The 26,650-nt window shown below is 62.9% G+C and overlaps 1 protein-coding gene across 4 annotated transcripts; it reads right to left on the reverse strand.

Annotated features, from left to right (window-relative positions):
- Positions 1–1,404: 1,404 nt before the first annotated feature.
- Positions 1,405–25,155, reverse strand: ARHGEF16 (Rho guanine nucleotide exchange factor 16). 4 transcript variants are annotated; one of them, XM_027565119.1, is made up of 15 exons: positions 25,019–25,153; positions 16,504–17,107; positions 14,671–14,713; positions 13,562–13,731; positions 11,927–11,983; positions 11,348–11,508; positions 8,746–8,898; positions 8,471–8,600; positions 7,632–7,706; positions 7,212–7,304; positions 5,076–5,227; positions 4,706–4,894; positions 3,734–3,807; positions 3,104–3,205; positions 1,405–2,105 (listed from the first exon to the last, which is right to left on the reverse strand). In XM_027565119.1, the coding sequence occupies exons 2-15, from the start codon at positions 17,086–17,088 to the stop codon at positions 1,966–1,968; spliced, it is 2,124 nt and encodes a 707-aa protein (XP_027420920.1). In that variant the 5' UTR covers positions 17,089–17,107; positions 25,019–25,153; the 3' UTR covers positions 1,405–1,965. The 4 variants fall into 4 exon arrangements, 2 of the variants coding, with proteins under 2 accessions (XP_027420920.1, XP_027420919.1); XM_027565118.1 differs by having other exon boundaries at positions 1,408–2,105; positions 14,671–14,716; positions 25,019–25,135; XR_003514953.1 differs by having other exon boundaries at positions 3,104–3,807; positions 14,671–14,716; positions 25,019–25,155.
- Positions 25,156–26,650: the final 1,495 nt, after the last annotated feature.

Raw genomic sequence — 26,650 nt, forward strand, 5'->3', positions numbered from 1 at the left:
GAGGATGGGTGGCAACTGTGGGAGTGGATGGGGTGTGTGGCACAGACAGGGGTCCCATGTCAGGACCTGTGTCCACTTCGCAGAAGAAAACCAGCTGAGGTTGCAGACCCCAGGTCCGTGACCGAGGACGTGCCTCAGAGCTTTTCCATTGTACCAAAAACGTGCCTGGAAAAGGATGGGTGGGGGCTGGCCCGCCCACCTAAGAGTCGGGAAGAGAAGGGGCAGGGGTGCTGCTTACACAGCGGCTCTGTCCACCCACTTCTGCCAAGGGTGCACACGTGCGTGCACACACACACACCCTTGCTCTTCACCCTGGTCACCAGATTGCCCCCCAGCAGCTCCAAGAAAACAGTAGGGTTAGCTCACAGGTAGGAAAATGGAGCCCCTAGATTCCCACCTGTCCAAGGGGGAGGAGCTGGGCCTGATCTCTGGTGACCCCTCCCCCCACGATCATGCCTCTCACACTGAGCCTGGCCCCGCACCATCCTGCAGATGCCCTGCTCAGGACGGCCCTTCCAGCTGCCGGAGGCCCCCTTTCAGCTGCTGGAGATCGGGCAGGTCACCTTGGAGGTTAAAGGAAGGAGCCGCCCCTCCCTCCTGGTGTGGAACACCCCAACCACGAGGTTCTGTGGGCGGGGCCTGGATGAGCTCCACCCTGCTCAGGCCACTGCCGGCCTTCCTCCTGCAGCCAGCCCCAGGGATGGATGGAAGGGACAGAGGGCGGGTCTCCCCCAGTCACCCTCTTCTGGTCGCGCCAGGGATCCACACCCCGGCTGTCATAAGGACGACAGGGCCCCAGCAGGGCTCTGGCAGATCGTCAGAACACTGGGAGCCTCCACCCCAAGGACAGCACTGGCAGGGCCCAGAGAAGCACTGAGCATGGGCTGGGAACTGGGAGGGCTGGCAGGGGGCTTCCCAGGAGAGTGGACCTATCCTTCTCGCACCTAGCCCAGCAGCACCCTGCCACCAGCTGGCCATCACCCTCTCCTGGGGAGCAGGACACTTTTCCCCCTGCCCCGAGGCCAGGCCAGTACACCTCTACCCACCTGCAAGTACCAGGGGGTCCTTGGCGAGCAGACTGGCTGAGAAGTGGGGCCATTAAGGGAGGTGAGGGATGAGGGGACACCCTAGTGGGGCTCTGCCACAGGTTCTGCCATGTCCCTGAGTCCCCAGACCCACTGAACAGGCTCAGCTTCAAGGGGCTTCCTGGGAATGGCCCTGCCTATGACGTTCCAGGTGGACAGATGGGCAGGGCCAAGGACTGGCACAGGGTGACCATGAATGTGGGCCCAGACAAGCTCCTGGAGCCCAGCACAGGTGACCACACACAGGGGGCCCAGTTCCGGCCCATGGGAATTTTGCAGGGACTGCTGTAGCCTTTGCTGGGGCTCACAAATGTGCAAATCCAGATGTTAAAGAAATACTTTAATGCCTCAAGGTCACGGCTTCAGTGCTGGCACCGCAGGGTCACCTCCTCCAGTTGGCCCACCTCTGGGAACACAGGGCAGCCCTGGGCATTTAGGCTGGGGCAGGACAGGCGTGGGAGGGAGATCCCTCCAGGTGATTCCCGCTCTTCTCAGGGCCATCTGCCCCGATCACACACCCACCGCCTCACTGCCCCCTGGGGGCATGGGGGACAGGACAGGGCAGCCAGGAGCTGGGGGAGGGTGAGGCCAGTGAGCAGGTCAGGCAGGGCTCCTCCCGGGGACACAGCCTGGGGCCAGGGCTGGCATGGCTCCTGAGCTCGCCTGGAGGAAGCTGACCTGGAGGAAGCTCCCCCGAGGACGCGTGACCATTCTCCTTGGAAGTGTCCAGAGCCCATGCTGCAGCCTACAGGGCCTTGGGCCTTTCAGGCCCCAGGGGCCAGCCCACCGCACTCCCCAGGAACAGGCGGGGCCGCTTGATGGAGTGTGGACTGACGCTGCACGGCCGCAGCCCGGCCTGGCGAGGTGCCGGCAGACCCAGCTACACGTCCGTCTCCACACGCAGCCGCTCCATCCTGCGCACGTTGCCCTCCACGGCCACGCGGCTGGTGATGCTCCGGGCGAAGTCCTCGGGGAACCAGCCTGTCTCTCCATCCCGCAGCCTCTCGCCATAGAGCCATCCTGGATCCAGACACCGGGCAGGTGAGGGCGGGGCCCCTAAGTCGGGTCCTCAGCCCTCAGAGCTACCGTCCCAGAAGATGCCAGGGTCAGGCATCCCTTGGAGCTGACCCTGCCCCAAATCAGTGGCCTTGCTCAAGGTCACGCAGACAGTTGGTCTTCCAGCAGGTGCCCGGCCCCGACACTGGCCACAGGGGCTGAGCTCACTCCAACAAACCTGGCCCGTCCTGAGCAGCTGCTCGCAGGGGCTAATCTCCTGCTTAGGACACAGAGTGACCAGGAACCCACTTCCGAGCCCGAGACTGGTTCATGTGAAGATATCCTTGAGGGAGGCTGTTGAAGGGGCCCCTGGGCCCAGTGTGAGCCCATGAAGTGCTTGCTTCTCTAGGGGTCTTGGGGCAGCTGCCCACACCAGTGTGCTCTGGACTGTGGGCAGGGTTCTCAGACTTTCACTCAGCACCAGCCTGCCAGCCCCTCCTCTCTGCCTGCCCCAGGCAAACCCCAGGCCCACTGTCCCCCACCTGTGCACCCTCCAGGCCTATCACCCACCCCGTGTACAGCCCCCAGGCCCATCACACCCCATGCACCCCCCAGGCCCATTGCATTGCCCCCCATGAATGCCCTCAGGCCCACTGCTCCCCCTCCCCATGTACAGCCTCAGGCCCATCGCCCCCCATGCATCCCCCCAGGCCCACTGTCCCCCCATGTACCCCCAGGCCCATCTCTCCAACACCGTGCACCCCAAGGTCCATCTCCCCCCTCTGTGCACCCTCCCAGGCCCATCGTCCCCCATGCATGCCCCAGGTCCATTTCCCCCACCGTGCACCCTCCTCAGATCCATCGCCCCCCGCCGTGAACCCCCCCAGATCCATCGCCCCCCATGCACCCCCTAGGTCCATCAACCCCCCGTGCACCCCCCAGGCCCATCTCCCCCACCCCGTGTACCCCCCCAGGCCCATCGACCCCCCCAAGACCTCCTAGGCCCATCACCCTGTGCTCACCATCTTCCTGCTCCAGGATCAAGACCACGTCTGCCTGCTGCAGTGTGATCTCGTCCACCTGCTTGGCCAGGTAGGCCTTAGTGATCTCCACCTGGAGTAGGTCTGGGGAAGGCAGGCATCAGCGGCAGGACTGTTCCAGGGAGGGGGTGGGCAGGGTTCCTGTCCCAACACACCCCCTGTGGCCTGGTCTCGGTGGAGCCCAGCAGCCCCCAGGTGTCCCAGCGCATGGTCACCGGGCAGCTTTCCTCCGCTAAAGCTGGGACCCCTCCTGAGGCTGCGGGACCTGCTGCTCTCACTTTCAACACCAGCAGAGGGCGCTCCAGGCTTCTCAGGGGCCAGGCAGGGCCGGGGCTGTGACACAGCTCTATGGGCCAGTCCACTCCAGCTCCTTGGCCTCACTTTCCCTGGTCACTTGGCAGCCGGGAGGATGAGGTCCTGAGCCAGTGCTGGGTCTGTGTGTCCAGATGGACACACACGTACCTGGGGTAGGGCCCCCACCTGGCAGGTCACCCTGGGGCAGGCTGTGGGGTGGACTGGGGGCTGGACAGCACCTCTTCACTCCAGACTGACCCCAGCCCCCGGGCAGGGAAGGGGCTGTGAGCCCTGCTGGTTGCAGGGGCAGGCTCTCACCTCCTTTGTTTGGGGGGCCCCGTGCCTGCCTCTCCCGTTGCGTGAGCGCCGTGATCCACCGCGCACGGTCACTCCTGGGGGGAGAGGGCCCATGAGTGAGGCCCGAGGCTGATTCCACCAGCTGATCACCTCTGCTTCACGCCCCCCAGCCAGTGTGACATGGTGGGAAGATGGGGGTCCCTGAGCCCCCACAGCCTTCGAGGTGTGAAGGCAGTGGGATGAAGGTTTATGCTGCCCGGGCGCCCTTTGGTGAGCCAACCCTGAGTGGGAGGTGTAAGTGGGTGGCCTCCCTGGTCGGCCTAACCCACTGAGCTGGGTTGGGGCCAAGGTGCAGGAAGTCAGACTGAGGAAGGAGCGGCATGCAGGCCTCCTCTGGGGCAGGCTGACCTGGGGCCAGGCAGGGCCGGGGCTGGGAAACAGCTTTACGGGCCAGTCCACTCCAGCTCAGTTGCCTGTGGCCACAGACTTGGGCAGCGGCTGCACCCCCACAACCCAGGCTACCCTGTTTCCTGGCACTAGTCTGGAATGCCCTGCCACCCTGTCAGTCTGCTGTTGGAAATAGAGCCTCGGCTTCCCTCCTGGGAAGGGGCCCTGCTGGTGGAGGTGTGGAGACGTGGCCAGTACCTCTGTGCGCTGGTCCCCGCACTGTTCTGACCTCACTGCCCCCCGCGGCCCCCACCCTTGCTGCAGCCCGGCTGTGCTCCTGCGTCTGCTGGGGCTCCTTCCCCAGGGCCCCCACTGGGCACCCCCCCTTCCCTGCCTTTCCCCTTAGTCCTCACCCCCGTGGACAAAAAGGACTGTTCACTCGCACATTTTGCATCTGGCATCTCCTCCCCAACTGCAGGAGGGTGAACTACATGAAAACTGGGCTGCCCCTGGCACAGTGCAGCACCCGGGAGCCCTGGATCAGGCATTCCATCCCCACGGAGCTCTCAGGGTCGCCCCCGCCTCCAGGAAGCCCTCCCGTCTTACGCGGAGTCGCAGGACAGCAGGATCTTCTCCTGGCGGCCCTCGCTGTTGTGCAGGAGGATCAGCTGGAAGGGGTGTGGAACAGAGGAGCCGCGATTGCCGCCCCCCGGCAGAGAGGCCTCTGAGGGCTCCATCTTCTGGACCTGGATGTGGTCCACCTGGGCATAGTCTTGGACCATGAAGCTATCCTCGCTGTAGGGAGACAGGTGGCTGGCCAGATGCTGCAGGGGTCTGTGGGCAGCCTGAGGGCCAGGTAGTCGGAAGGATGCTCCCAAGGGCTGGCCCCAGCCCACCTCCCTGGCTCCAAGGCCACAGCTGCTAACTGCTCCTCATCCTAGGACCATGCAGCCTGGCACCCAGGGGTGGGGCCCACCTCTTCCTCTTGGTGACCACCAGGACGTCATTGAATAGGAACAGGTAGCATGTGGGCCGGCTGGCGAGTTTCCGGAACAGCCCGGTTTCCTCCACTACGAACAGCTCCCCGCGCTTCAGCAGCCATCGGGAGGCAGAGATCAGCGGGAGGGACTGGGGGCCAGAGCAGAGATGGGGTGAGTCCTGGGGGGGCAGGGAGGGACTGGGGGGCAGAGCCAAGTTGAAGTGAGTCCTGAGGCAGGGCAGGAAAGGACTGGGGGCAGGGCAGAGATGGGGTGAGTCCTGGGGGACAGGAAGGGACTAGGGGGCAACACAGAATTGGAGCGAGTCTCGCAGGGGCTCCTGGGGTGAGTCCTCGGGGGCAGGGATATGCAGCTGAGGGGACAAAGCCCTGCCTCTGAGAACAGGGTGACCAGGCCTCCCTGGGGCTGGATCAAGGAAGGGAGAGCAAATATCCAGGCCTCAAACAAAGGGCCATTCAGTCTGCGGACAGGAGCCCCATGGGGCAGCAGCTCTGTGCCAGGCCAGGATCCAGATCCTACCCAGCAACCCAGGATAGACCTGCCCTGCCTCCAGCCAGGCCTAGGGGCCCACTGGGCACCTGCCGAAGGCCCCCCTGAACCAGGAGGCTTGGCCGCACCTATGCAGACTGCAAGGAGCCCCTGATGTGCAGGACCACATCTGGTGTCCAGGGGCCTTTCCTGTAAATGAAGTTCCTCCCCCTCCATGGCCTAGAGAACAGGCTGGGCTAAGGGGGACATGTGAGAGGCACAGGCGGGCAGGACACCTCGCCCCTGCCCACATGGGTCTCACGCCAACATGGCCAGCACCGACGCTCTGGCCTGCTAAGCTAGAGAGAGATGGGGAGAGGCAGACAGAGAAGACTTTGCAGGAGGGTGGTTGCGGGGAGCTGGGAGAGCCTGCCCACCAGCCTCTGCTCCCCAGACATGCCCCAACCCACACCCCACCCCTCTGGGAGCTCTGAGCCCCCTCGCCCCAACCTGGCCTCGCTGCTCCCCTGCCCCCAAGCCCTCCAGTTTTGAGAGATGGCGGTAGGGGGTAAGAGCCCCGCTCAGGGGTCAGCCTGGCCTGAGTCTGGGTCTTTGCTCTGGTCGGGAACATATTCACTCCAAACATGATCTCTGCTGCCCGGCCGCAGAGAGGATCAGGACCTCAGCCAAAGGTTCAAATGCCTCCTCTGTGAAGCCCACCCTGACCCACCCTCAAGGAGCCTGCTGCCCTTGTCTGAGCCTCCGTGTCCCCCCTCCATGGTTCCGCAGTCCTCCCGCCTGCCCATGGCGGGTTCCCATCCGGCTCCAGCCTACCTGGCTGCCTCTGCAGACTGGAGGTCAGCAGCTCAGTCTGCTTGATGATAAGCCGAGGCCCCACCCACAGAGCTGCCCCAGGCTCCCTCTGAGTCTTCTGCCCACCCCACCTTGCCCGCAGGGCTCTGCTGCAGACAGACAGGCTGGGGTAGAGCATCAAGGTCAGTATGGGGTTGGCGAGGGTGGGGGGGGGGTGTGTGGTGGGCAGAGGCTGCCTTCAGGCCCTGATTCCAGCCAGCAGTTCCCACTGCCATAGGCAGCAGTTAGGGCAGCCCCTGGACCACACAAGGACGGCTAGTCTGTGGGCTGGTGGGGGAGCTGTGGGGGCAGAGTTCTGAGCTCTGCCTGCTTGGGAGGCACTGTAGGCTGCTGAGACCTCCACCACCAGACCTCCAGACCCGCCAGGGACAGGGAAGCCTGAGTGGCTCTGAGGTCATCCAGCCCTGGCTTCCAGCGCAGCTGACAAGGAGCCCTGGCCCAGGGTGAGCCCTGCAACTGGGCCTGCCAGCTCCCCCGACTCAGCCGCCGGGTCTGCCCTCTGCTCCTGCAGCCCTGGGGGTGGGGGCACAGGCTGGAGAGAGATCCGCCCGCCCGGCCAGCCTCAGGCAGGAGAGTTGGAGCTGGGCCCTGTGGCCAAAGGGGCCGCTCTCAGGTGGGGAAGGGGCTGGAGAGGCAGAGGCAGACCTCAGTCCCAGGCCTCACGGTAGGGGTGGGGGTCACCCCCAGAAGCCTGTCTCCAGCCTGCAAGCTGGGGACGGTGACCCCTGACCTCAGAGCAGGGCCTGGGCCGGGGCGGGATTGGGAGCACCTACCTTGACCTTGCTGAAGTCCAGCTGTGTGTGCAGCGTGTACATCTGTTCTGTGCGCTCCATCTTGTGGGCGCCCTCGTTGCACTGCTTCACCAGCTGCAGGGTGTGCACGGGAGAGCAGCTGCTGCGGGCCGCTGCCATGGGCTGCCATGGCCTGGCACCCCACTCCCACCCCTCATCCAGCCTGGCCTGGCTACCCACGGTGCTGGCCCTCATGGCTGCCCTAGTCCCCGTCCTGCCTAGGCCCACTGACTGTGTGAGCTCCACTCTTTCTGGGCCTCAGTTTCCCCACCAGCACTCAAGAAGCTTGGGAGGGACCACCTGGAAACCCTCCCTGCCCCACCCTCAGGGTCTCTGCCATCAGGCTGGGCTGGGCCCCCACCTCATATACCACCCCCATCCCCACCCCTGGGCCCTCCTCACCTTGCTAATGGCCTTGAGCGCACGGCTGGCTGCCTTGTACCTCTCGGGGTGGCCCTGTGTCTTGAGACAGAGTGTCTGCAGGAAGACACCATCCATGAGAAGCCACGAGCAGCCTCCTGTACCCTGGCTCAGCGGCCTCCCTGGGGCAGGGGCTCCCCTACCTGTGCCAGACCTTGGGGACACTCAGAGGGCTCCTGCCAGGCCCCACCCCTTCAGTCCTTGGCTGTCCTTATCCAGCAGGGAGGCCTCTATTTCTCCATGTCCCAGAGGGCCCCGGAGGGTCTGATATCCTGTCTGCCTGGGACACTGACCCACGGAGCACGGGCTACAGGCCGCCTCTCTGAGTTCAGCAGGGCCCTTGTGTGCATGTGTGCAGGCACACTGTGCCTGCCGTGAGTGTGCACCTGTGTACCTAGGTATGCCTGTGTGGCTTTCACCCCCACGAACCCCTCTGTCCCATGAGCTGGCATCTCAGAGCATGAGCCACTCCAGGGAGCCCCTGGGGATGGTGACGGTGTCTGGGTCACCCCAGGTCCACACAGGACAACTGACCGAGGGGCTCTGGGTAGGAGGCAGCCACAACCCTGGACTGACGCTCAGCAGGGGTCTGGGGGACACCAAATCAGACTCAGGACGTGAAGGCACCCCGTGACCCACCAAGGAAGTGACCAAAACCCGCCGAGTGCTGGAGCAGCTCCCAGCAGAGAGAGCTCTGTGGGCAGCTATGGTCACCATGGCAGTTAAAGTCGTCTTATAATTGTCTTCATAATCATATATAACAGACACTCAGTGAGGTCAGGAGGAGCGATGCCAGGCTGGGGCCAGGGCTGTGCACTCACGTCGGTCAGGAGGGGCAGCCGGGTGACCCTCTGCATGGGCAGGATCAGGAAGGAAATCATTGGCAGACCCCCACATGCTGGCCGCTGCTCGATTGCCCGCAGGGCCTCCCGGAAGGTGGCGTTGCTGTTTCTGCAACAGTGAATGGGGTCTCAGCTGCAGTGGGTGGCGTGGCTGGTCCAGAAACGGGAATCGGAGGGAAGCCGCAGAAGCTGGAGGCAAGGGGTCTGCTCCTCCTGGGGCCCCCTCCCACCCTGCGGACCCGGGGCCAGCTCACGTCAGCCGCTGCAGGGCACGCTGCTGGTAGACCTCGTTGGAGCAGTAGGAGATGTAGGGGTGGAAGTGATGCTCCGCGTGCTCCTCCAGGATGTCGCTGATGTCCTCCACGCACACCTGCGCCTTGTGCCGCCGCTCCAGGTCCTCGAAGAATCTGCGGGGGTGGGGGTGGGGGGCCAGGAGCTGCTGGTCTGTCCGTGGCCACGCACGCGTGCACACACACGCACACAGGGGCACCAGTGCGCACCGAGTGGGCTGGCTGCCCAAGGCGCTCCTGGGAAAACCCCAGATCTGCTCCTTAAACCTGAAATAACTGGGCATATACCCACGGCCAAATTCAAGGCCACTCCCTGCGAGATTCTGGCACAGATTCTAATTGGCATCATGGGATGCAGACAGGTATGACCAAGAACTTGTTGCTTTGACTTGATTCCCTGGGACTTGGGTCAGAACTGCCCACATCTGCCTGGAGGCCTGGCCCCCTCTACCCAGCTCAGGGCTGGGGCAGGGGTTCTGCTCCTTGCAGGTGATTACAAACCCCCAATTCCTGCTGGGCTGCCTGCTGAAGCTCATCCGTAACCCAGGACTCAGGGAGGGAGATGAAGATAAATGAGTTTGGCCGGTGCTGACCCAGGGCTGCCTAGGGTTTCGCTCCCACAGGCAGCCATTGCCTCGTGGCTGGGCCTGGGTGGACCCGCGTTGGGTCACTGGGGGTGTCAGCTGCTGGCTGAAGCCTCGGGTGCACCCTGCACAGCCAGAAGATACTGGACCCCAAGGCCTCATCACATGACCAGATCCTGGCCAAGGCAGCTAGGGGCCTCCCACCCCAAGAGCTCTGCCCCTGAGCAAAGCTCTTTGTCCCAAGGCCCGTTCCCATGCCAGTTGCTCCGACCAACCCCAGGCTCCAAGCTATGATCTTCTCTACCCGCAATCGACTCTTAGAGCCTGCTGAGCGGGGCTGCCGGGACCAGCTGGGGCGGCGTCTGGGAGATAAGACAGCCAGCTGACCTTTGAGGGCAGAGAGCAGAGTCCTGAGCCAAGACCTGCCCCACACGGGGATGCTGGCTGGCCCTCACCCCTGTGGGGAGCCACCAGGCCCAGGCAGCCAGTCCAGCAGGGTCCTTACCATCCTCCCAGGGTGAGTGAGGGAAGCAGGGAGAGGGTAGGGAGGAGGGCCCAGGCTCCAATTCTGAGGACACCAAGGAGCCCCCAGCAGCCCCACCCAGGACCTGTGACAGGTCCGTCCATCCCGGAGGATAGGAAACCGCACCAATCTGTGGCCCCCTGCCCTGGGGCCCTGGACTCTTATTATCCTTGGTAAGCCTGGTGAGGGTCTCAGGGAGGGGGAATGAGGCCTGGCTTGGAGGTGGGCAGGGGTCCTAGGCCCCCACTCACTGGGCCCCAGCCTGACCCTCCACTCATGAAGGGGCTGCCCTTCCTGTAAGTGGGAGCATTCTGAGAATCCCCACTTGGGGCAGATGGGGACCCCCACCCCTAGATCCTGCCCCGAGAGGGAGGCCTGGCTGCCTGGATGCAGGACCACACACACACGTGTGTGCACAGGCAGCCCACACTGGTCAGCACCTCTCACAGGTGACCCCGAGAAAAGTCTGGGAGAGCTGGCCCTTAGCAGCTGACCCCAAACAGCCAGTTTCTGGGGAGGCCACTGGGAGTGGCTAAGAGCTACCAGGGCCAGGTCAGGGGGTCAGGGAGGCCGGGACACCCCACTAGGGGGCAGGGATGGAGCCTGGGGTCTGTGGAGGGCAGAGAGAGCAGGGTCCATGTGTTCAGCCCCACCACGCTCAGGAACACAGGACAAAGGTCAGAGCTGCAGGAGGGGGCAGCCCACCCCAGGACCTCACTGAGTCAGGGGCTTCAGACTTCCCATGGCCGGTCACTGGAGTCCTGCGGGGAGTGCCATCCCAGGGACGAGACGGCCCTGGATTCCATGGGGGTCCTGGGGCAGCAGACTGGGGTGCTCAGTGAGGTGGGTCCAGCACCTGATCATTTCCCACACTTTGCCCCTGTCTGCAAGGGGGCAGGTGTGGGACCCACCCCTTAGGTTAGGGAGAGGACGCTGAGCTCAGGGAGACTGCAGAGGGTGTGATGGGGTTGCCTAGGATGCAAGGCAGTGCGGGGCTGGACCACATGGGTGCTGACTGGACCTCACCCTCCACGGAAGTAAACACACACACACACACAGACTTGCTGCCACACACGCACATACACACAAACAGGCCCAGGCAGGCCTGCAGCTGCACAGCCGGCCCCTCCACCTCCCAGCCCTGCAACCAGAGCCCTGGGCCGGGCCCCAGACGCCTCCTTGTGGAATATGACCCGGGGCTGCAACTCAAAGCTGCCCCGGCCTGCTCCACTCTGCAGGCATCTCATGCCTCATCATTGGCCCTCTATGTCCGTGTGCCCTGGGGCCAGCTCCTGGTGGCCGCAGGGCCCTTGAGGTTCTTGTGCTTCCTGCCCCTACAAGGTAGCTCCAGACCAGATGGTAGGTCCATCCACACTGCAGACCAGGGTCGCTCGGAGTCCTGGCCTTCCCACCCTCCTGAGAGCCTGGGCCGCTGCCAGGGTGCCGGGCCGGGCCTCACCTCTGGCTGGCACTCAGGACATCTGTGATGTTGGAGAAGAGATGGTGGTGCTCCATCTGGGTCATGGTCGCCCGCAGCGCCCGGGACTGCAGGAACTCGGCCACCAGGATGCCAAGGCTGTGCTGGTACGAGAACTCGGACGTAAGGATCTCGAAGATGGCCTGGGGTGAGAGCAGAGCGGATGTGGGGCAGCCGTGCCCCCTGGCCCTGCCCGGAGCCACCCCACCACACAGGGGGCCTGGTCCAGGGTGTGTTGGTGACAAGCACTCAGGCTGTGGGGATATGATGAGGGCGCAGGACTTGGGCCCCCTGGACAGGACCTGGGTGGGGCTGTCAGCACAGCTGTCGGGGCGGGGGGCAGGTGGTGAGCCACTCTCCTGGGTTTGCACTCTGGGAAGGACTCCCACCCTCGTGTGGAAAGTGGGTAATGGTAGTCACTCCCAACCCTCACCATGCCCAGGGCATCAGCCATCATTGGTACCAGGAGGCGGGCAATGAGTGAACAGGTGACATCACCATAGCTGCGGTCCCTGCCTCTGCCTGGGCTGTCAGAAGCAGGTGCCCCTGCCCACCCTGTACCTCCTGCCTCTTGCGCTCCTCGGCCGGAAGCTGGTCCAGGATGCCTGACTCCACCACCTGCAGACAGCAAGGCTTGAATCACAGGATGTACCTCCCAGATGCTCATCCTCTTGTCGGACCAGAGCCAGCGGGGATGGCAGAGCCGGCCTTCAAGGCTCGGCACAGTGGGACTGCTGAGCTGGCCTGTCCCTGCTCAGTCCCATCACCCACATCTCTCCTCTTTGTGGAAACATCCCCCTGGGAAGCGCCCAGGGGCAGCCAAGAGAGAGCATGGGTGTCCAGAGGGAAAGGCCAGCAGGCACTGGAAGTGGGGAGGGGGCTCTGTCCTACAGAGCTGCCTGGGGTGGCAGGTTGGAGGTGATGGTGGTAGACAGGCAAAGAGCCCTGGGAAAGCTGAGGGGCGTGCTGGGGACAGGGCCACGACTCAGGCACACCTGGGCCAGGAGAGTCAGCACCTGGCCTGGGAGATAGGGTTAACAGTGTTCCAGCAAGAAGCACTGCCCTGTTCTCCACCCGTCAGGCCCCCTGGCCCATAGCTGCCCTGGCTAGAGTGTGGCCCGCTCGATCACAGCATGCCCACTGTGTCCCTGCAGACCGTTGGGAGAGCCCACTACAGGACTAGAGCCACCCGATCCTTCTCTCCTCCCCACCAGCCTGGGAAGAGGCTGCCAGCACCGCTTGGGCTGGCAAGGTAAGTCCCAAGCTCCCTTCTCAGCCCAGAGGCTGGGTTGAGATGCCCTGAGCTCAGGTGATCGAGAGCAGAACCTCAGACGGCCTTCTAGGGTGCAGCATCCTGACCCAGCTCTGACCCTGGAGGTCACATCCACACAGGACCCGGGCAGGTGGGCACACACATGCGTTTCCAGCCCTTTTCAGCTGTCTGCCCTCATCCCACCCCCTCCTGGGCCCTCCCTGGCCAGTGACCCCACGGCAGGCAGTGTCGTGGAGCTCAGTAGGTGGTCGGGGTTCCTCAGCCTGCCTCGTGCCCTGCGGGGTGTGGATGAGGAAACTTGTACCACAGCCAGGGGCCCTCACCCCACTGCCCACTGCGCCCACAGCCCACCCTGCAGCTCCGTTTCTTGGCTCCCAGGGGATGGGGCAGCAGCCTGTGTGCCCCAGGCCAGCTGCACCTTCCTGGGGAGCGAGAGTTGACTCTCCGCTTAGAGCTCGGGGCCTCTGTCTCAGCTATACTCTCCACCGAGACCCCACCGCCCTGCTTTGAGGGGACCAACCCTGATTTCAGATGTGGAAGGTGGTGGGGGGCTTGGTAGTGGCACGTGGCTTCAGCCTGGCCTTTCCCCTCCCTTCCTGCCTCCTCACTTGGACCCTCCAGGCACATTTCAGGGTCAGCGCCCTGGGAAGGGGTGCCCTGTGCCCACAGCTCCCTACAGGTCAGCCTGAGCAGGGAGCAGAGGGCATGAAGCTCACCTGTGGGATGCCTGTCACACATACACAGATGACATCTGCCCCTAACCTCTCCCCTAGTAGCCCCCTGAAGGTGCCCCATGGGGCAGGCCAGCTCTGAGGCACCAGCAAGATGCCCCTGAAAAGGGAGCACAGATGCGGTGCTTCTGGGCAGCTCCCCCCTCACTGGGAGGACCACCCATGGCCTTTCCCTGCCATTGCAGCCCCTACCTCTGGGAGCTGGCTCCAGGTGATCTGGGGGGGCCGGTAGCTCTTGACCACGATGGGGGCGTCCACTTTCCGGGTTCCCTCGGGGCTGGGGGGCTCATCGAGCAAGTCATCGTCGGATTCGTGGCTGGTGTTCAGGCCTCGCTCCCTGATTTCCTGGTACAACCGGGGGTCTGGGGACAGGGGCGCATCATCTACAGGCCTGGGGGCTCTGAGCGGTCTGATCCCCTCAGGGACCTGCAGGTCGAGTCCCCCCGAGGAGACCCTGAGAGCGTCAGGTGGTGCAGGGCCCCCAGAGCGGGTTCCCCTTGGGCCGGCTGGCTCCCATGGCGGTGCTGGGAGCCCAGGGTGTCCCTGTGCCAAACACCTTTGGACCAGGGCTGAGCAGACAAATCAGAGCGGTCAGGGGCCAAACTGCATGGCCTGGGCCGGGGGGCCGCATGGGACTGGATGGGGCTGAGAATGCTCCACAGTGGCTGTACAGGGGTGCCCGGTTCGTGGTGGCTGAGACAAGCCTCTCCCTCCCATATGGCCCCAAGACCTAAGGCATTGCTGCTGCTCTCCTGGGGTCTGATCCTGACGCCTTCCCAAGCCCAGGCCTGTGCTGTCCACAGAGGCTAGGGCTCGAGGAGGGGCCTGTCCAGCTGGAGCCTCTCATACGCAACAGTGGCTACGTCCTGGCTGGGAGGGCACCTACCCTTCCAACTCCCAGGGGGTCCCAGAGACAGCCCACCCAGGGTGAATGCACTGCTCTGGGCCCTGCCATGCCCAGCCATCACCCATGGCCCCAAGCCTCCAACACGGGTCCTGTGGACGGTGTGACTGTTGCCCAGACCTTGGTCTCACTGGCAGGGCCTGGTGCACCCAGTGTGCTCGACAGGCAGCTCCTGCAAGTGAGCATGGGACCTCTGTCTGCCCTTGCCCCACCCCTGGCATGGCAGGGTCCAAGGGAACTTTCTAGGCTTATCAGAGCTGCAGGGCCAGAAGGACCACCAGGCCCTGGAGGGATCCCACCCAACACTTTCACCACCTCCCCGGACGCCCCAGTGAGACCAGCCCCCGGCCCAGTCCGGCTGCAGTGCTGTCCGAGGGGGCCTCGTGGCTGCACTCACCGTCTTTGAAGGAGCCCTTGTGTGCACGTTTCCGCCCCAGCGTCTTCTGAGCAGAGAGACACACAGGTGGTCAGTGGGCGGAGGGGTGGGCGGGGGTCACAGCTTCCCTCCCCCAGAGACCACTGCATGCTCCAAGCATGACACCACCCCCAATGGGAGGTGCTCCGCTGGGCATGCAGAAGATGCTCAATAAACGTCGGCTCCACAAGGGATGCGGGGCCACCAAGCAGAGGCCAGGGCAGGCAGGACAGTATGGGACAGGGGCTCAGAGTGGGCAGGGCAGGTTACCGAGGGCTGGGCAGGTCCAGGAGGGCTGCCTGGAGGTGGAGGCGTGTAGACATGGGGGATGCCCAGGAAAGTGGGGCATCACGACCAGGCCTGGAGGGAGGCTGGGCAGTACAGCTGTGGCTAGATGACCGTGAGGGGCGCTGGGTGGGGAGCTGGGGCTGCACGCATGCCCCATGGATCTGGGACCTCAGGAGGCAGGAGGAGCAGGGCTGGCATGTGAGCATCCAGTCCCAGCAAAGGCTAGGGTCCCTGCAGCTGATGGGGCATGGGTCTGCAGGGATGATTGGGGGTGGGTAGGGGTCTTGAGGCCACACAGCCTGGACCCTCCAGCTGCTGCTCTGAGCCCGCCTCCTTGTCCAGGATCTTTTTCCCCTGACCTCACAGGTCCCTGGATTCCAGGAAAAAGGGAGCTGGTTTCTTGAAACAAGTTGGGGCCTGAAACTCTCCATGCTGGTCAGGGCCGTGGTGTTCCCAGCCACACTTGGCTGCTGTCCCGCTACCCTGCACCCCACCCCCACCTGGCACCCCCATGCCTTCTGCCTCCAGGTCTGGGTGCCTGCTGTTGCCTTGGCCCCTCCTATACCTGCCCCCACACTGTGTCTATGGTTCTGCTTTAATCCTTTTTCTTCTGGACCCCTCTCCCCACTGGGCCCTGAGCTCCTGGGGACCCCTCTGCTCTGTGCTCTCTCAGCACCCTGACAACCCCTAGCCCAGCACACGGTGCCCCTATAACACTGTGCCCCACCATCCCAGGAGCTCTCCCAGGGCCTGTCGACCCAGTGGCTGAGGGCTCAGGAAGTGTCGGCTGGAGGCACGAAGCCAGCATGAAAGAGGAAGACCCCGCAGGCCTGGCCCTAGGCGGGTATGGAGAATCGCAGTCCAGGCTCTCGTGCAGGCATGACGGGGGCGCCTCCCCCACCAGGCCAGGGGTGTCTCTAGCCTGAGGACAAGGGCTCAGGTCCTCCCCTCTCCTCTACCTGCAGGGTCACCAGTGTTCTGACAGATGGTCTGGGCTTCTCCCAGATCAGGGCCAGTGCTCATAGTCTGGACAGGAGCCCATGGTGGAGGAGGTAGCCAGGATGGCACCCTGGGCACAGGGAGCCCTGAGCTGGCTGTTGGGCAGGGCAGCAAGGGACAGCGTGCAGGGCAGCGTCCAACTTTGGACCTGTCAGCAGCTCCCCCAAATCCCCGATGGGAAGCCCTGGGCAGACAGATCCCAGGCCAGCTGATGCAGCAAAGCCACCACTGAAACCCATCCTCCAGACAGGCTGGCTCCCTCCAGGGGCTCAGAGGGCCCTCCCTATGCAGTGCTCCCCGCTGTGGCTGAGAGAAGGGATGACTTCAACTTCCTGACCTAAGCCTCTGCTGCCTCATCTATAAAATGGGGACATACACGCTCTGTTCATAGAGTGGCTATCAGGCTAACAGGAATGAATCCGTCCAGGAGCCTGTGCAAGTGAGCACCTGCATGATGATGTGAAGGTGTGGTCAGACCCCCTCTCACCTCCCCCCAACCACCACTGACCAGAGAGACGGGCCTCCTACCTTATTTTTGGCTGCAGGCCGAGCAGGAGGCTGGCTAGGCTCCTCAGCCAGAGCCTGGAGCTTGGGGGTGAGCTGGATGGGGCCCCCTTCGCCGCCTGGAGTCCCCAGACCCTTCATGGCTGCCCGGTAGGACTGGTTCCTCAGGTTTCGTTTCAGCATCCCCCCAGGACCCGTGTCCAAGTCCATGTCATCCAGGGAGAAGCTGGGGGCCGAGAGGAGCTGGGGGTTCCGCCGGGCAGCCTCCTTGCTGAGCATGGCTGCCCCGAAGCTCTGGTGGCGGGCCGGGGTCTTAGCCTTGCTGGACACAGCCAGGCTCCGAGGGATAAGCTGCTGTGTGCCCATCTTCAGGGCTGCTGGGCTCTGCGTGCTCAGGATGACGGTCCTGGGCTCCTGGGACTCAGGGGCCGGCTCTGGGGGTGCCGGGGTGTCGGGCTGGAAGGCGGCATTGCTCCCGCTGTGCAGGGAGCCGCGGACCACTGGGAGCCCGGATGCTGGGTTCCCCTTGGCATCTAGCCGCAGCTCTGAGTGGAAGCGGTATTCCAGGAGCTTCTCCTCCACGGAGCTGTCCGAGTACCGCTGGGACATGCTGAGTGGCCGCAGGACCCTGGGGGAAAGGATGGAGGTGAGGGCAGCCCCGATCCAGCCAGAGCCCGGGGTACAGTCAACCAGGATCCAGTGCTCAAAGGCTGGTCTTGCCACCTGAAGCCGAGCTGGCTGTCACATGGCCCACAGTCTCCAGGAGTCCCCAGGGAAGTCAGTACACAGCTGGCCAGAGGCACCTGGGGAAGCTCGGGACAGCACAGACCTGCAGGGACCTGGATGGACGACAGGCTCCCTGAGCTTTGGGGACCAGGTAGACACAGACCACAGAGGCTGGCCTGGTGGGGCCTCTGTGCTCCCCCTGCGGGGCGTAAGCTCACGGCAGTGCAGGTCTGTGGCCTGGGACCCCAAAGACTCGGACTGGAAGAGCCACTTGGCCTCCTGGCACCATTTCCCACGGTCAACAAGAGAAGGATGAACAGTGTTGCCTGCTGGACTTCCCCGAGGCCTGCAGCAGACAGCATGGCTACACCCCCTGGGGTGCTCAAGGCTGGGCTGAGGGGCCGGTGTAGGTGTGAGGGCTCATCCAGCCCAAGGGGCACCACATCTCCATTCTCACTGGGCAGAGAGGCTGGGGCCAGTCCCACCCGGGACACAGGGCAGGAAGCGACGGATCCAGGATCTGAACTCAGGCCTGTCTGACTGCCCTGACTCTCCGCCCCACACAGAGCGAAGCCACTGTGGCCATCACCTACACGTTTCCCTGGGCCCCGAGACACGCTCACCCTTTCCCAGGCTTCTGAACTTAGAACCGGGCCGACAATCCGTCTCCAGTCTTGCCAGGCACGGTCACCGTGTGCACGGGAACCCAGAAGGGAGGGGACATTTGCAGAGCTCTGACCCTGAGCCTGCAGCCCCAGCACACACTGCTGCTCCCTGGGCATCGCTGTGGCCTGTGTTGGGTGCCTCTGAGGACAGCTGGCTCTGCCCGCATCCCCTCGGATGGTCCAGCCCGTCCCTCCCAGCAGCCTGCCCCACCTTGGCCCTTTCATCTTCTCCGTCCCCACCCACCCCCATCCTCCAGCCCTCGGCTGGCCTGGCGGCCCGCCCCCTCCCCAACAGGCAGCCCTCTGTCCTGTCTGTCCACCAGTACACCTGCTTCCCTCCCCCACCCACGGCCAGGCCTCAGCAGAAGGATGTATGTCCCTCCTGGCAGAAAACTTCAGAAACCGCCGCAAGATTCCCACCATGACTTCCCCTGCAGCAAGGAGGGTGGGCACGTGTGTGGGGATGGAGCCCACGGGCCTGGGGTGAGCAGGGCCCCCGGACCCCGCGTATCTAAGCACTTGATGGAGCTACTTGTTGCTGCAGCCCAGACTGGCTCATCCTGGCTGGGAGCACATCATTTAGCCAGTGTGGCTGGGTCCACGCCATCTGCCACACCCTGGGCCTCTTGGGCACCAGCCTCGGGCCACTGACCAATCCATCCTGAGGATCTTCTCTCCCATTGCCGCCGTCACCTCCCCCTGCGGCTCCCTGTGCCTCGGTTTCAAAATCTGTAAAGTGGGCCCAATAGTAATCACCCCACCCCTGCTTCCTGAGGTTGCTGGGAGGGGCGGGGAGCTTGTACATGTAGCGCTTGAATGGGGGCCTGGCCACCGAACAGCTGGGGGGATGACTAGTGCTGAAGAGAAGGTCATCTATGAGCCTCAAGAGGATCAGCTTGTAGTTTAGAACCTCACACGGAGGGAACATGCTCTTTTCATTCTTTCCTGTTTACTTTTAAGGGAAACAAAGATAGCCACCATTCATCCGCTTCTCATATTAATGTATGTAGAGCTTCTGAACGTTAAAGTTACAAAGGCCAGTCAAGGGTGGGAGCCCTTGTTTCAGATGGAGAACTAAGGATCCAGGTCACCGGCCCAGGTGGCCCTGCTGGCGGGCGGCCTCGGCTCAGAGCTTTGCCACGGTATCCCTTGCCACTTTCCCTGTGGGCCTGGGGAGGACAATGACCCTGGTGTTCACCCAGAAGCTCCTGCCCTCTCCCACCTACAGGGGCAGCTGGAACAACTGGACCCCGTCCCTTGGAGGCCTGGCTCTCCGCACCGCTCTCTGCCCCAGCTCACAGGTTCTCCTCTAACACTATCCCGGGAAGGCGTGTGTGGCTCAGGCTTCCGGGCCTGCAGGGAGGGGCTGGCCCTGGAGCCTTGGCCACGCCCACAGCAGGGCGACAGCCCACGCATTCCTGGGGACATTCTGAGTCACCAGGCTGAGGAGGGCAGCCACCCTAGGCCTCCCTGGGCACTGGCAGCCGTAGGCGGGTCCATACCTCCCCCGGTCAGCCTCCCCTGTTAACTTGGTACCCAGGACTGGTTGAGAAATGCAGGTTTCCATCTATGCACACGAAGCAGATTAGACTAGGAAATGGCAACACACGCCAGTATTCTTGCCTAGAAAATTCCATGGACAGAAGAGCCAGGCAGGCTACAGTCCTTGAGTTGGACATGACTGAGCACACACGCATACGAGCGAGTGTACACACACACACACAAAGCAGATGCACCCGAGTGGGTGTCCAGGAGACACCCTGAGTCCTTTTTTCTAGCCACGGTGTATTTACTGCAGGGCAGCTACACTGTTATAAAAACTCGCTGCGGGCACTGAGAGGCCTGCACCAACACTGTGGTGCCCGTGGACCCCCCGCCCTGGCCCCATTCTTCCTTCTTCCCCCACTCCTCCCCATCTCGGGCTCCAAGCCTGACCCCTCCTTGAAGCCCTGGCCCAGACCTGGCCAGTGGCACGGCCTCTCCCAGGAGAGGACAAAGTCTCTTCTGGAGCTGGAAGGTACCAGATGGAGCCGGTCAGGCCAGCCCCTGCTGGGCGTGACCTGGGTTCTAATCACGGCGGCCGCACCCACAGGCCTGGGGTGCCACCAGCCTGGAACCCAGGCCTGAAGGAGGGGGGCACTGTGCCAGGCGTGTGGGCTGCAATCCCGCTCTGCACAAGCCCCAGAGCCTGGGCCCGGCTGGAGCTGGCTCCTGGGGCTGCAGCCATCGCAGGGCCCGTCTTCTTCCTCCCTGGGTTTAGCTGATCAGAGATACCTGGGCGTAGGTTCAAAAGTCCAACAGCACTGAGAGGCTGATCATCCTAGACAGGCATCCTCTCCTCATGCCCTACCCCCACCCTGCCTGCCACAAAGCACCATTCCCAGCTTCTCAGCTTTCTCCCAATTTCAAATAAGGCTCAGTTGCTGTTTCTCCATCTCCTACCTGTGGGCATCACCCACTGTTTCCAGCCCAGCGGATGAAGCTCCAGCCCCAGCTCGGCCATACCCTGTGGGTGTTTGTCTTAGCCTGGCCTGCCCAGCCTCCCTCCCATTAATAATTCCCTCTTGTTTACTGGCTGGTTTTCCTCCTGTTAATTTTCTCCATGCACTCCAGTGCCCCTGCCCCAGGCATCTGGATGCTGTGCTCACGGGATCCAGGCATCAGACCGCCCTTGCTAGGCCGACCCCTGCCTGCTTTTAGGGCAGGAGCTGGGCACTCTGGCCCCTACCCTGCAGCCTGGTCCTCCCCGTTCCTCCTTCCCTCCCCACTGAGCTATGGCCCACCCCCTGGCACCTTCCCAAGGCAGGGTCATGGGAGGAGACCTTTGAAAATGTCATCTTTGTGCCTGGAGAGTCCCACTGGAGATGATTTTATTCAGGAATAGAGAAGCCTTCTTCCCTTGGCTTCCAGCTTCCACTGCCAGTGAGACACTGACAGTGGTCTGACTTCACCTCCTCGTCATGACCAGAGGCTCCCCAGCCCTGGTCACTGATGGTGTGGTTACTGCTCACAGGACGGACGCAGCCATCGATACGCGTTCACTCGCTGAGCCACGGGCTCACGTGTTCTTTTAGGTCCGCACGTTTTCTGGTGCTGTTTTTTTTTTTTTTTTTTTAATCATTTCTCCCAACTCTGATGCTTTGGTCTCTTTCTGGAATAGCTGTTGCTGAGACCTCCCCCTCATTTCAGACCTCTTCTCTCCTTTGCCTTTCGTCCTCCTTTGCGGGAGATTCCTGCCTTCCACCAAATGTTTTTTTTCATGGTCCCACCAAGAGTTCTCTCCTGCTCTTGATGCAGAGAAGCCTATTCTCGTTTCAAGGATTCCATATGCTGTTTCAACATCCCCATTGGCTTCTATTTAACAGACAGGCAAGTGCTGGTGGGAGACCTGTGTGCCCTGTGGGCACACACCCATGAGCACATATACACAAGTACATGCTTCTGCCTGGCAGGCTCTTTGGGATTCCCTACTGGGTTTGTGTCTCGGGATTTCTCCTCCAACCAACTGGCTCTAAGAGCCTCTCTTTCATCACTCTCACTGGATACTGGCCTTTGCCTGGTGTCCTGCAGCCAGCACAGGGGAGGGCCCAGAGCACAGACTCAATGCCAGCCATGTTCTCTGGGCAACAATGTCGCTGAGAGGGGCCAGACACCCTGCAGCGACCACTTGAGCCACAGAGGCAAGTCTGCTCCCCAGCAAAGGCATCCCTGGAAAGCTCCCCAACCAGTGTCCATGGCGGCGGGGGCTGTGTGTGATCCATCTGTCCCTCTGTTCCCCCATGGAGCCTGTGCATCCTTCAGGAGCAGGGATGACTTCCTGTCCACGTCCCCACAAACAGCTGGGCTCAATTCCCAAGCTGACACGTGAATGCTAGTATCGTGGGCACCTCTCCTGTTCCTCTCCTGGGATCCCGTCTCCCTGAAGAGGCCCTGGTGAGCTGGGCGGAGAACTAGCCCGCTTGGTTCTTTGCTTCAAGAAAGCAGAATCCGCCAGGGCAGCACCATCAGAGGCTCCAGACCCACGTGTGCCCCCTCTCGGGTGATGCCCTGCTGGCTTCAACTCAGAGGGAGCTTGGGGAGGCCCCCACAGTTGGGTCCTGGGAACCACAGCAGTGGCTTCCCCCTGTGCCACTAAGCAGCCTCCGAGTGTCCCCGGTGCCCGTGCAGGGGTGGGTGGGTAAGGGCCTTCCCTGGTGGCTCAGACTGTAAAGAATCTGCCTGTGATGCAGGAGACCTGGGTTCGAAACCTGGGTTGGGAAGATCCCCTGGAGAAGGAAATGGCAACCCACTCTAGTATTCTTGCCTGGGGCATCCCATGGACAAAGGAGCCTGGCAGGCTACAATCCATGTGGTTGCAAAGAGCTGGGCATGACTAAGCAACTAGTACTTTTATTTCACAGCCTCCCTGTGTCCCAGTGTACATGCAGAGCTGGGTAAGGGCACGTGGGGCTCGGTCGGGAGGAGGGGGCTGGGGTGCTGAAGATGGAGGTGGGGACGTCCCCGGCAGCCTCAGGTGATCTGACTCAGCCTGTCCAGTCCTAAGCTACACTTGGCCCTGACCTGACTCTGCCTTTCAGGCTGGCCTGGCTCAGGGGCCCTTGCAGCCCAGCACCCCCTGAGCCTGTGTTCTTCCCGAAAGATGGGCTTCCTGGACCCCAGGAGGCTCAGCACCATCCTGTGGGCTGCCCTGAAGAAGCACAGCCTCCCTGCCTGGCCTGGGGCTCTGATCACTGAGCTCTCACAGTCACCAGGATCCACATGGCACCGACTATGGGACTTGCCACTCCTCGGGTGAGGCCACCACGGCACCTCCATCCATGCGGCATCTCTTCCTCTAGGTCTGGCTGATGAGACCCTGCCTGGGGGGAGGCGGGGCTCGGCCTCCCCGGCACTGTTCACATGACCCCGTCTTTGCTCAGGCAAACTTGACCCACCATGATGGCCTTGTGCTCAGGTAATTCTGCCTGGCCAGGCTGGAGACTGGGAGTCACACGGAATCCGGGGCAGGACTGGGCTTCATAAACCACACAGCACACAGGTCTGTCTGAAAGGCGGCTGGGACAGCTGGGGGCTCTTGCAGGTAGAGCCCCAGGGATGCTGCTCAACACCCTACAGGGCGCAGGACCACCCACGACAAGGAATCATCTGGAAAAACTGTCTGCGGTGATGAGGCGGAGAAACCTTGTCTCAGCTAACTGGAGATTCACCCGCCTCCATGGGGGCTGGGAGACCCTCCTGGCCGCCCTTGGCCTGGCAGCGGGAGGTGGGTGGTGGGCCTCCTGCACCCGTGACACCTCTGGGGCACCACAGGCATCACGGAAACCACCCTCCTGGCTTGGTTGGCCAATGGCTCCCATCCTGTCTCTCAACACAGCCACCCCGAAAACCCGGTCCCTGTGCCAGGCTTGGCTGGCACAGACGCTGTTTCCCCTGAGCTGCCCCAGATAAGAAATCAGAGCCCTGACTTGGACAGACAGCCTGGACAGGTGACCTCAGGCGTCCTCCAAATACTCCACGCCCCCTGTGTCTTGCCCCTCACTGATCTTCTGGAAGGCAGATATTTCCCTGCTCTGCCAGGCAAGGAAACCAGGTGCAGAGGGAATGTGACCTGCTGGGGTCAGGCTGCTAGTTAGCGGAGAGCTGGGCAAGGAGCCAGGCCCCGTCCTGACCTAGATCCTCGCTGCCCCAATGGGACGCCTGGGTGAGCAGCGACTCTCCCTGGAAATAAAGGCGCTGATACAGGTGGTCAGTGGCTTTGGGCAAGGCAACTGCCACAGGCAAAGGAGACAAGCAGCTGAGATCCATTCAGAAACTGAAACTAAAATTCCGGGACCCAGACGTGGTGAGTGCCATGCCCAACGGGTCACGCACAGACAGGCGTCTCGGGGCAAGCCATGTCACGCCACCTCACCTCTGCCCCTGGTTTCCTCTCGTGTAGGTGAAGAGAATCTCCGTGCAGGGTCAGAGACAATCCCCCCTCTCCCTGAGCCCGTGGGGAATCAGAGCCCTTGGGGAACTGGCATGCTCCCTTCTCCCACACGTTCCTCTCTTCTAGGTGCCCAGGTAAGAGGGGGTGGGGGAGGGGCCTCTGCCAGCTTGCCATTCCCCCCTGCAAGTGCCAGGGAGGACCCGGGGAAGCCCTGGGTAGTGCGCAAGATGTGATGCCAGCTTCTACAGCCTGTGGGCATTGTCAGAGCAGCGACCAAAAGAGGAGCCAGCTTCGGCTGAGTCAGCACCTAACTGCTCCCCTTTCACAGACAGTAAACTGAGGCCAGAGGGCTTAAGTAACTTAGGAGACCCAGAGCTAGGATTTGGACCTGGAGCCCTCACGTCCAAGCACTAGTCAATGGGGCTGCAGGGTAGACAGGCTGGCCTGACAAGCACCCCCTGAGGCCCCACACCAAGAGATGCAGACTGTTCACCCCCAGGTCGATGCGGAGTTACCCCCACCACCAAAGTGGCCCCTGTTGAGCTGAGGTTCAGCTGAATCTCAAAACAGATCCTTGTTTCCGGGATGCAGAAACGGAGGTTGGGCAGCTAGGACAGGGGTCTTGGGATCAGTGGGACCCACAGCTTCAGGAGCCTAAGCTCACCCTCCTTAGCCAAGAATGAGCAGATCCCCTCCGTCTGCCCACCAGGGTGAGGAGGAGTCCTCATTCTTGGGGCTGCTACACTTGGTACCAAAGTGGGTTTGGGCAACAGATTCTCCAGAGTTGGGAGGGTCGTTTGCTCCCTCCCTCCACCTGCTTTCAAAGGTCCCAGGGTCTTCCTACGGATCTCTCAGCCCTGATGCCCCAGTGGGCGGCAGAGTTCCCCTCCACGGCGAGGAGTGTCCCCTAGGGCTTAGAGGAGAAAAGACAGCAGGCAGCTGGAACGCTTGAAGCCCGGGAGTGGGGTCAGGAGCTCTAGGTCCAGCCAGGCTTTGTCCCCTCCCGCTGCCTCCGCTGGGCAGCCACTGCGGAGGGAGGGAGCCGCAAAGTGTCGCGGCCCCCGGGGCGGGGCTTTCTGGAAAAGCGAAGGTGAGGAAAGGGGCCAGCCCCCTCCCAAAGGCTCACCCCCTGCCTCCACCTCGCTCACCCGTCCCTTCCCCGGCTCGCCTGTCCCCCAGGCTTACTCGTTTCCCTCTCTCACCTGTCCCCCAGGCTTACCTGCGCTGCGGGGCGGAGGACGGAGCTACGAGCGCGTCAGCGGGTACAGCCTCCAGGCTCCGCGCCCCAGCGGGCAGCAGCTCCCGCCCGGCGCTCTGTCCGGCCGCTCGGTCCCTCCCCGTCCCCGCCCCCACACTTCCTGTGCGGCCCAGCGGGAGGCGGCGGCGCCCCGGCCCCGCCAGGTGGGTGGCCAGGTGGGGCGGGGCGCGCGCCCGGCGGCTCCGGCTCCGAGTGCCGGCGGTGGGAGGGGCCGGCGGGGTGCGCCCCAGGTACCTGGCCGCGCTGCCTGCGTCGCTGTCCCCACCTGGCCCGCGGGAGCCCACGTGACTCGCAGCGAGCGGGCTCGCGCCTCTGAGTCCAGTCTGGAGTCTCTTGCCGGAGGCCAGCGCCGCTCCGGGACCGCCCCCAAAGCCGCGCCCCCACGCCCACTCGCTCGTGCTGGGCTTCGCCTGCCTGGTTGCGGCCAGGGCTACGCGGCTTCCCCCAGTGCGACTCTGAATTTCCGGCTGGGCTGCCCCCTCCTCCAGGAAGCCCTCCTGGAACCCGACCAGCCCTGTGGGGAAATCTAAGGTTTGCAAGGCCTCGCCTGAAGAAATGACCCCACCTTCTGGATTCTTTGCAGAATGGCGGCCAGAGGGCGGCCCTGGAGCGTTCAGAGCACTCCCTTGGCCTTCACGGCATTCATTGGCATCATCCCCACCTGACAGACCAGATCGCTGAAGCCTGGAAAGTCAGGTCTTGTTAGCCTGCACGAAGCTCAGTCTGGGTTCCAAGCCCGACCTTTCCAGGCCTTGTTCAGGTGGGCAGAGGCTGCAACAGTCCCTTAGATGGAGTTTCAGGAATCCGGCTTCCTGGTGCTACAGGAGGTGCGGGGGGCTGGGACAGGTGTGCCGGGACAGAGCTTGGACTGACCTGCCGGTCTGCCAGGCAGGGCCTGCACCTCCCCCACTCCATTCTACCTGCCCTGTGTCACCCACCACCCCAAAACCCCAGCTTGACACCAACCCAGGGCGGCAATAGCAGAGCCCGCTCTCAGCCTACTCAGGGACTGCCTGTGACTTCCTCCCATCTGTGTGTGTTGGGTGAGGGCTAATGGCTGACCCCTGTGGGCAGAGTCCTTCGCCCTGCGGCCACCTGGGTGGACAGACTGCTTCCAGGCAGCTCTTGGGAAAGTTGGGCACGTGCTTCCCTCCAGAGGTCATTTTGGGTACTACACCACAAGGCCCAGAAGGCAGGAGTGAGCGGTTTGGGGAGTTGTGGAGGGTCTTGGAGGATGGGGAGACCCAGGCCGGGAGGGTTCCTGACCCCTACGCGATGCTTTCCTTTAAAACCGTCTTTCAGAACCCGGCTTGGTCATTTCGTGGTTCATCCTCCCACCTGAGGCTGGCCTCTGGCTGGCTGAGTGTGTGGTTGGGGCCAGGGGACCAGGAGCAGATGGTTTGGCCTGTCTGGGCCTTTGCTGTCTCAGCTGTAAAGCAGAGATTGGATGCTGGCACATGAAATAACCTGGAGTCCAGGCCCAGGGCTGATGGCTGGAAGGGAACAGCTGAGGGTCCTGTGACGGGCGTGGGGAGAAGGACCCGGGGCTGACCCCACAGCCCTCTTCCTCCGCTCATCTGCCGGTGGGGGTGA

This window comes from Bos indicus x Bos taurus, chromosome 16, assembly GCF_003369695.1.
Source record: "Bos indicus x Bos taurus breed Angus x Brahman F1 hybrid chromosome 16, Bos_hybrid_MaternalHap_v2.0, whole genome shotgun sequence".
NCBI classification, from domain to species: domain Eukaryota; kingdom Metazoa; phylum Chordata; class Mammalia; order Artiodactyla; family Bovidae; genus Bos; species Bos indicus x Bos taurus.

Excerpts from the sequence above, each read along its gene's own strand:
- ARHGEF16 (XM_027565118.1), bottom strand. The coding sequence starts at position 17,088 with ATGTCCCAGCGGTACTCGGACAGCTCCGTGGAGGAGAAGCTCCTGGAA. Across the intron at positions 3,206-3,733 it reads GGGCCCCCCAAACAAAGGAG|ACCTACTCCAGGTGGAGATC; the intron begins GTGAGAGCCTGC and ends TGCCTTCCCCAG. Across the intron at positions 2,106-3,103 it reads GATCCTGGAGCAGGAAGATG|GATGGCTCTATGGCGAGAGG; the intron begins GTGAGCACAGGG and ends GTCTGGATCCAG.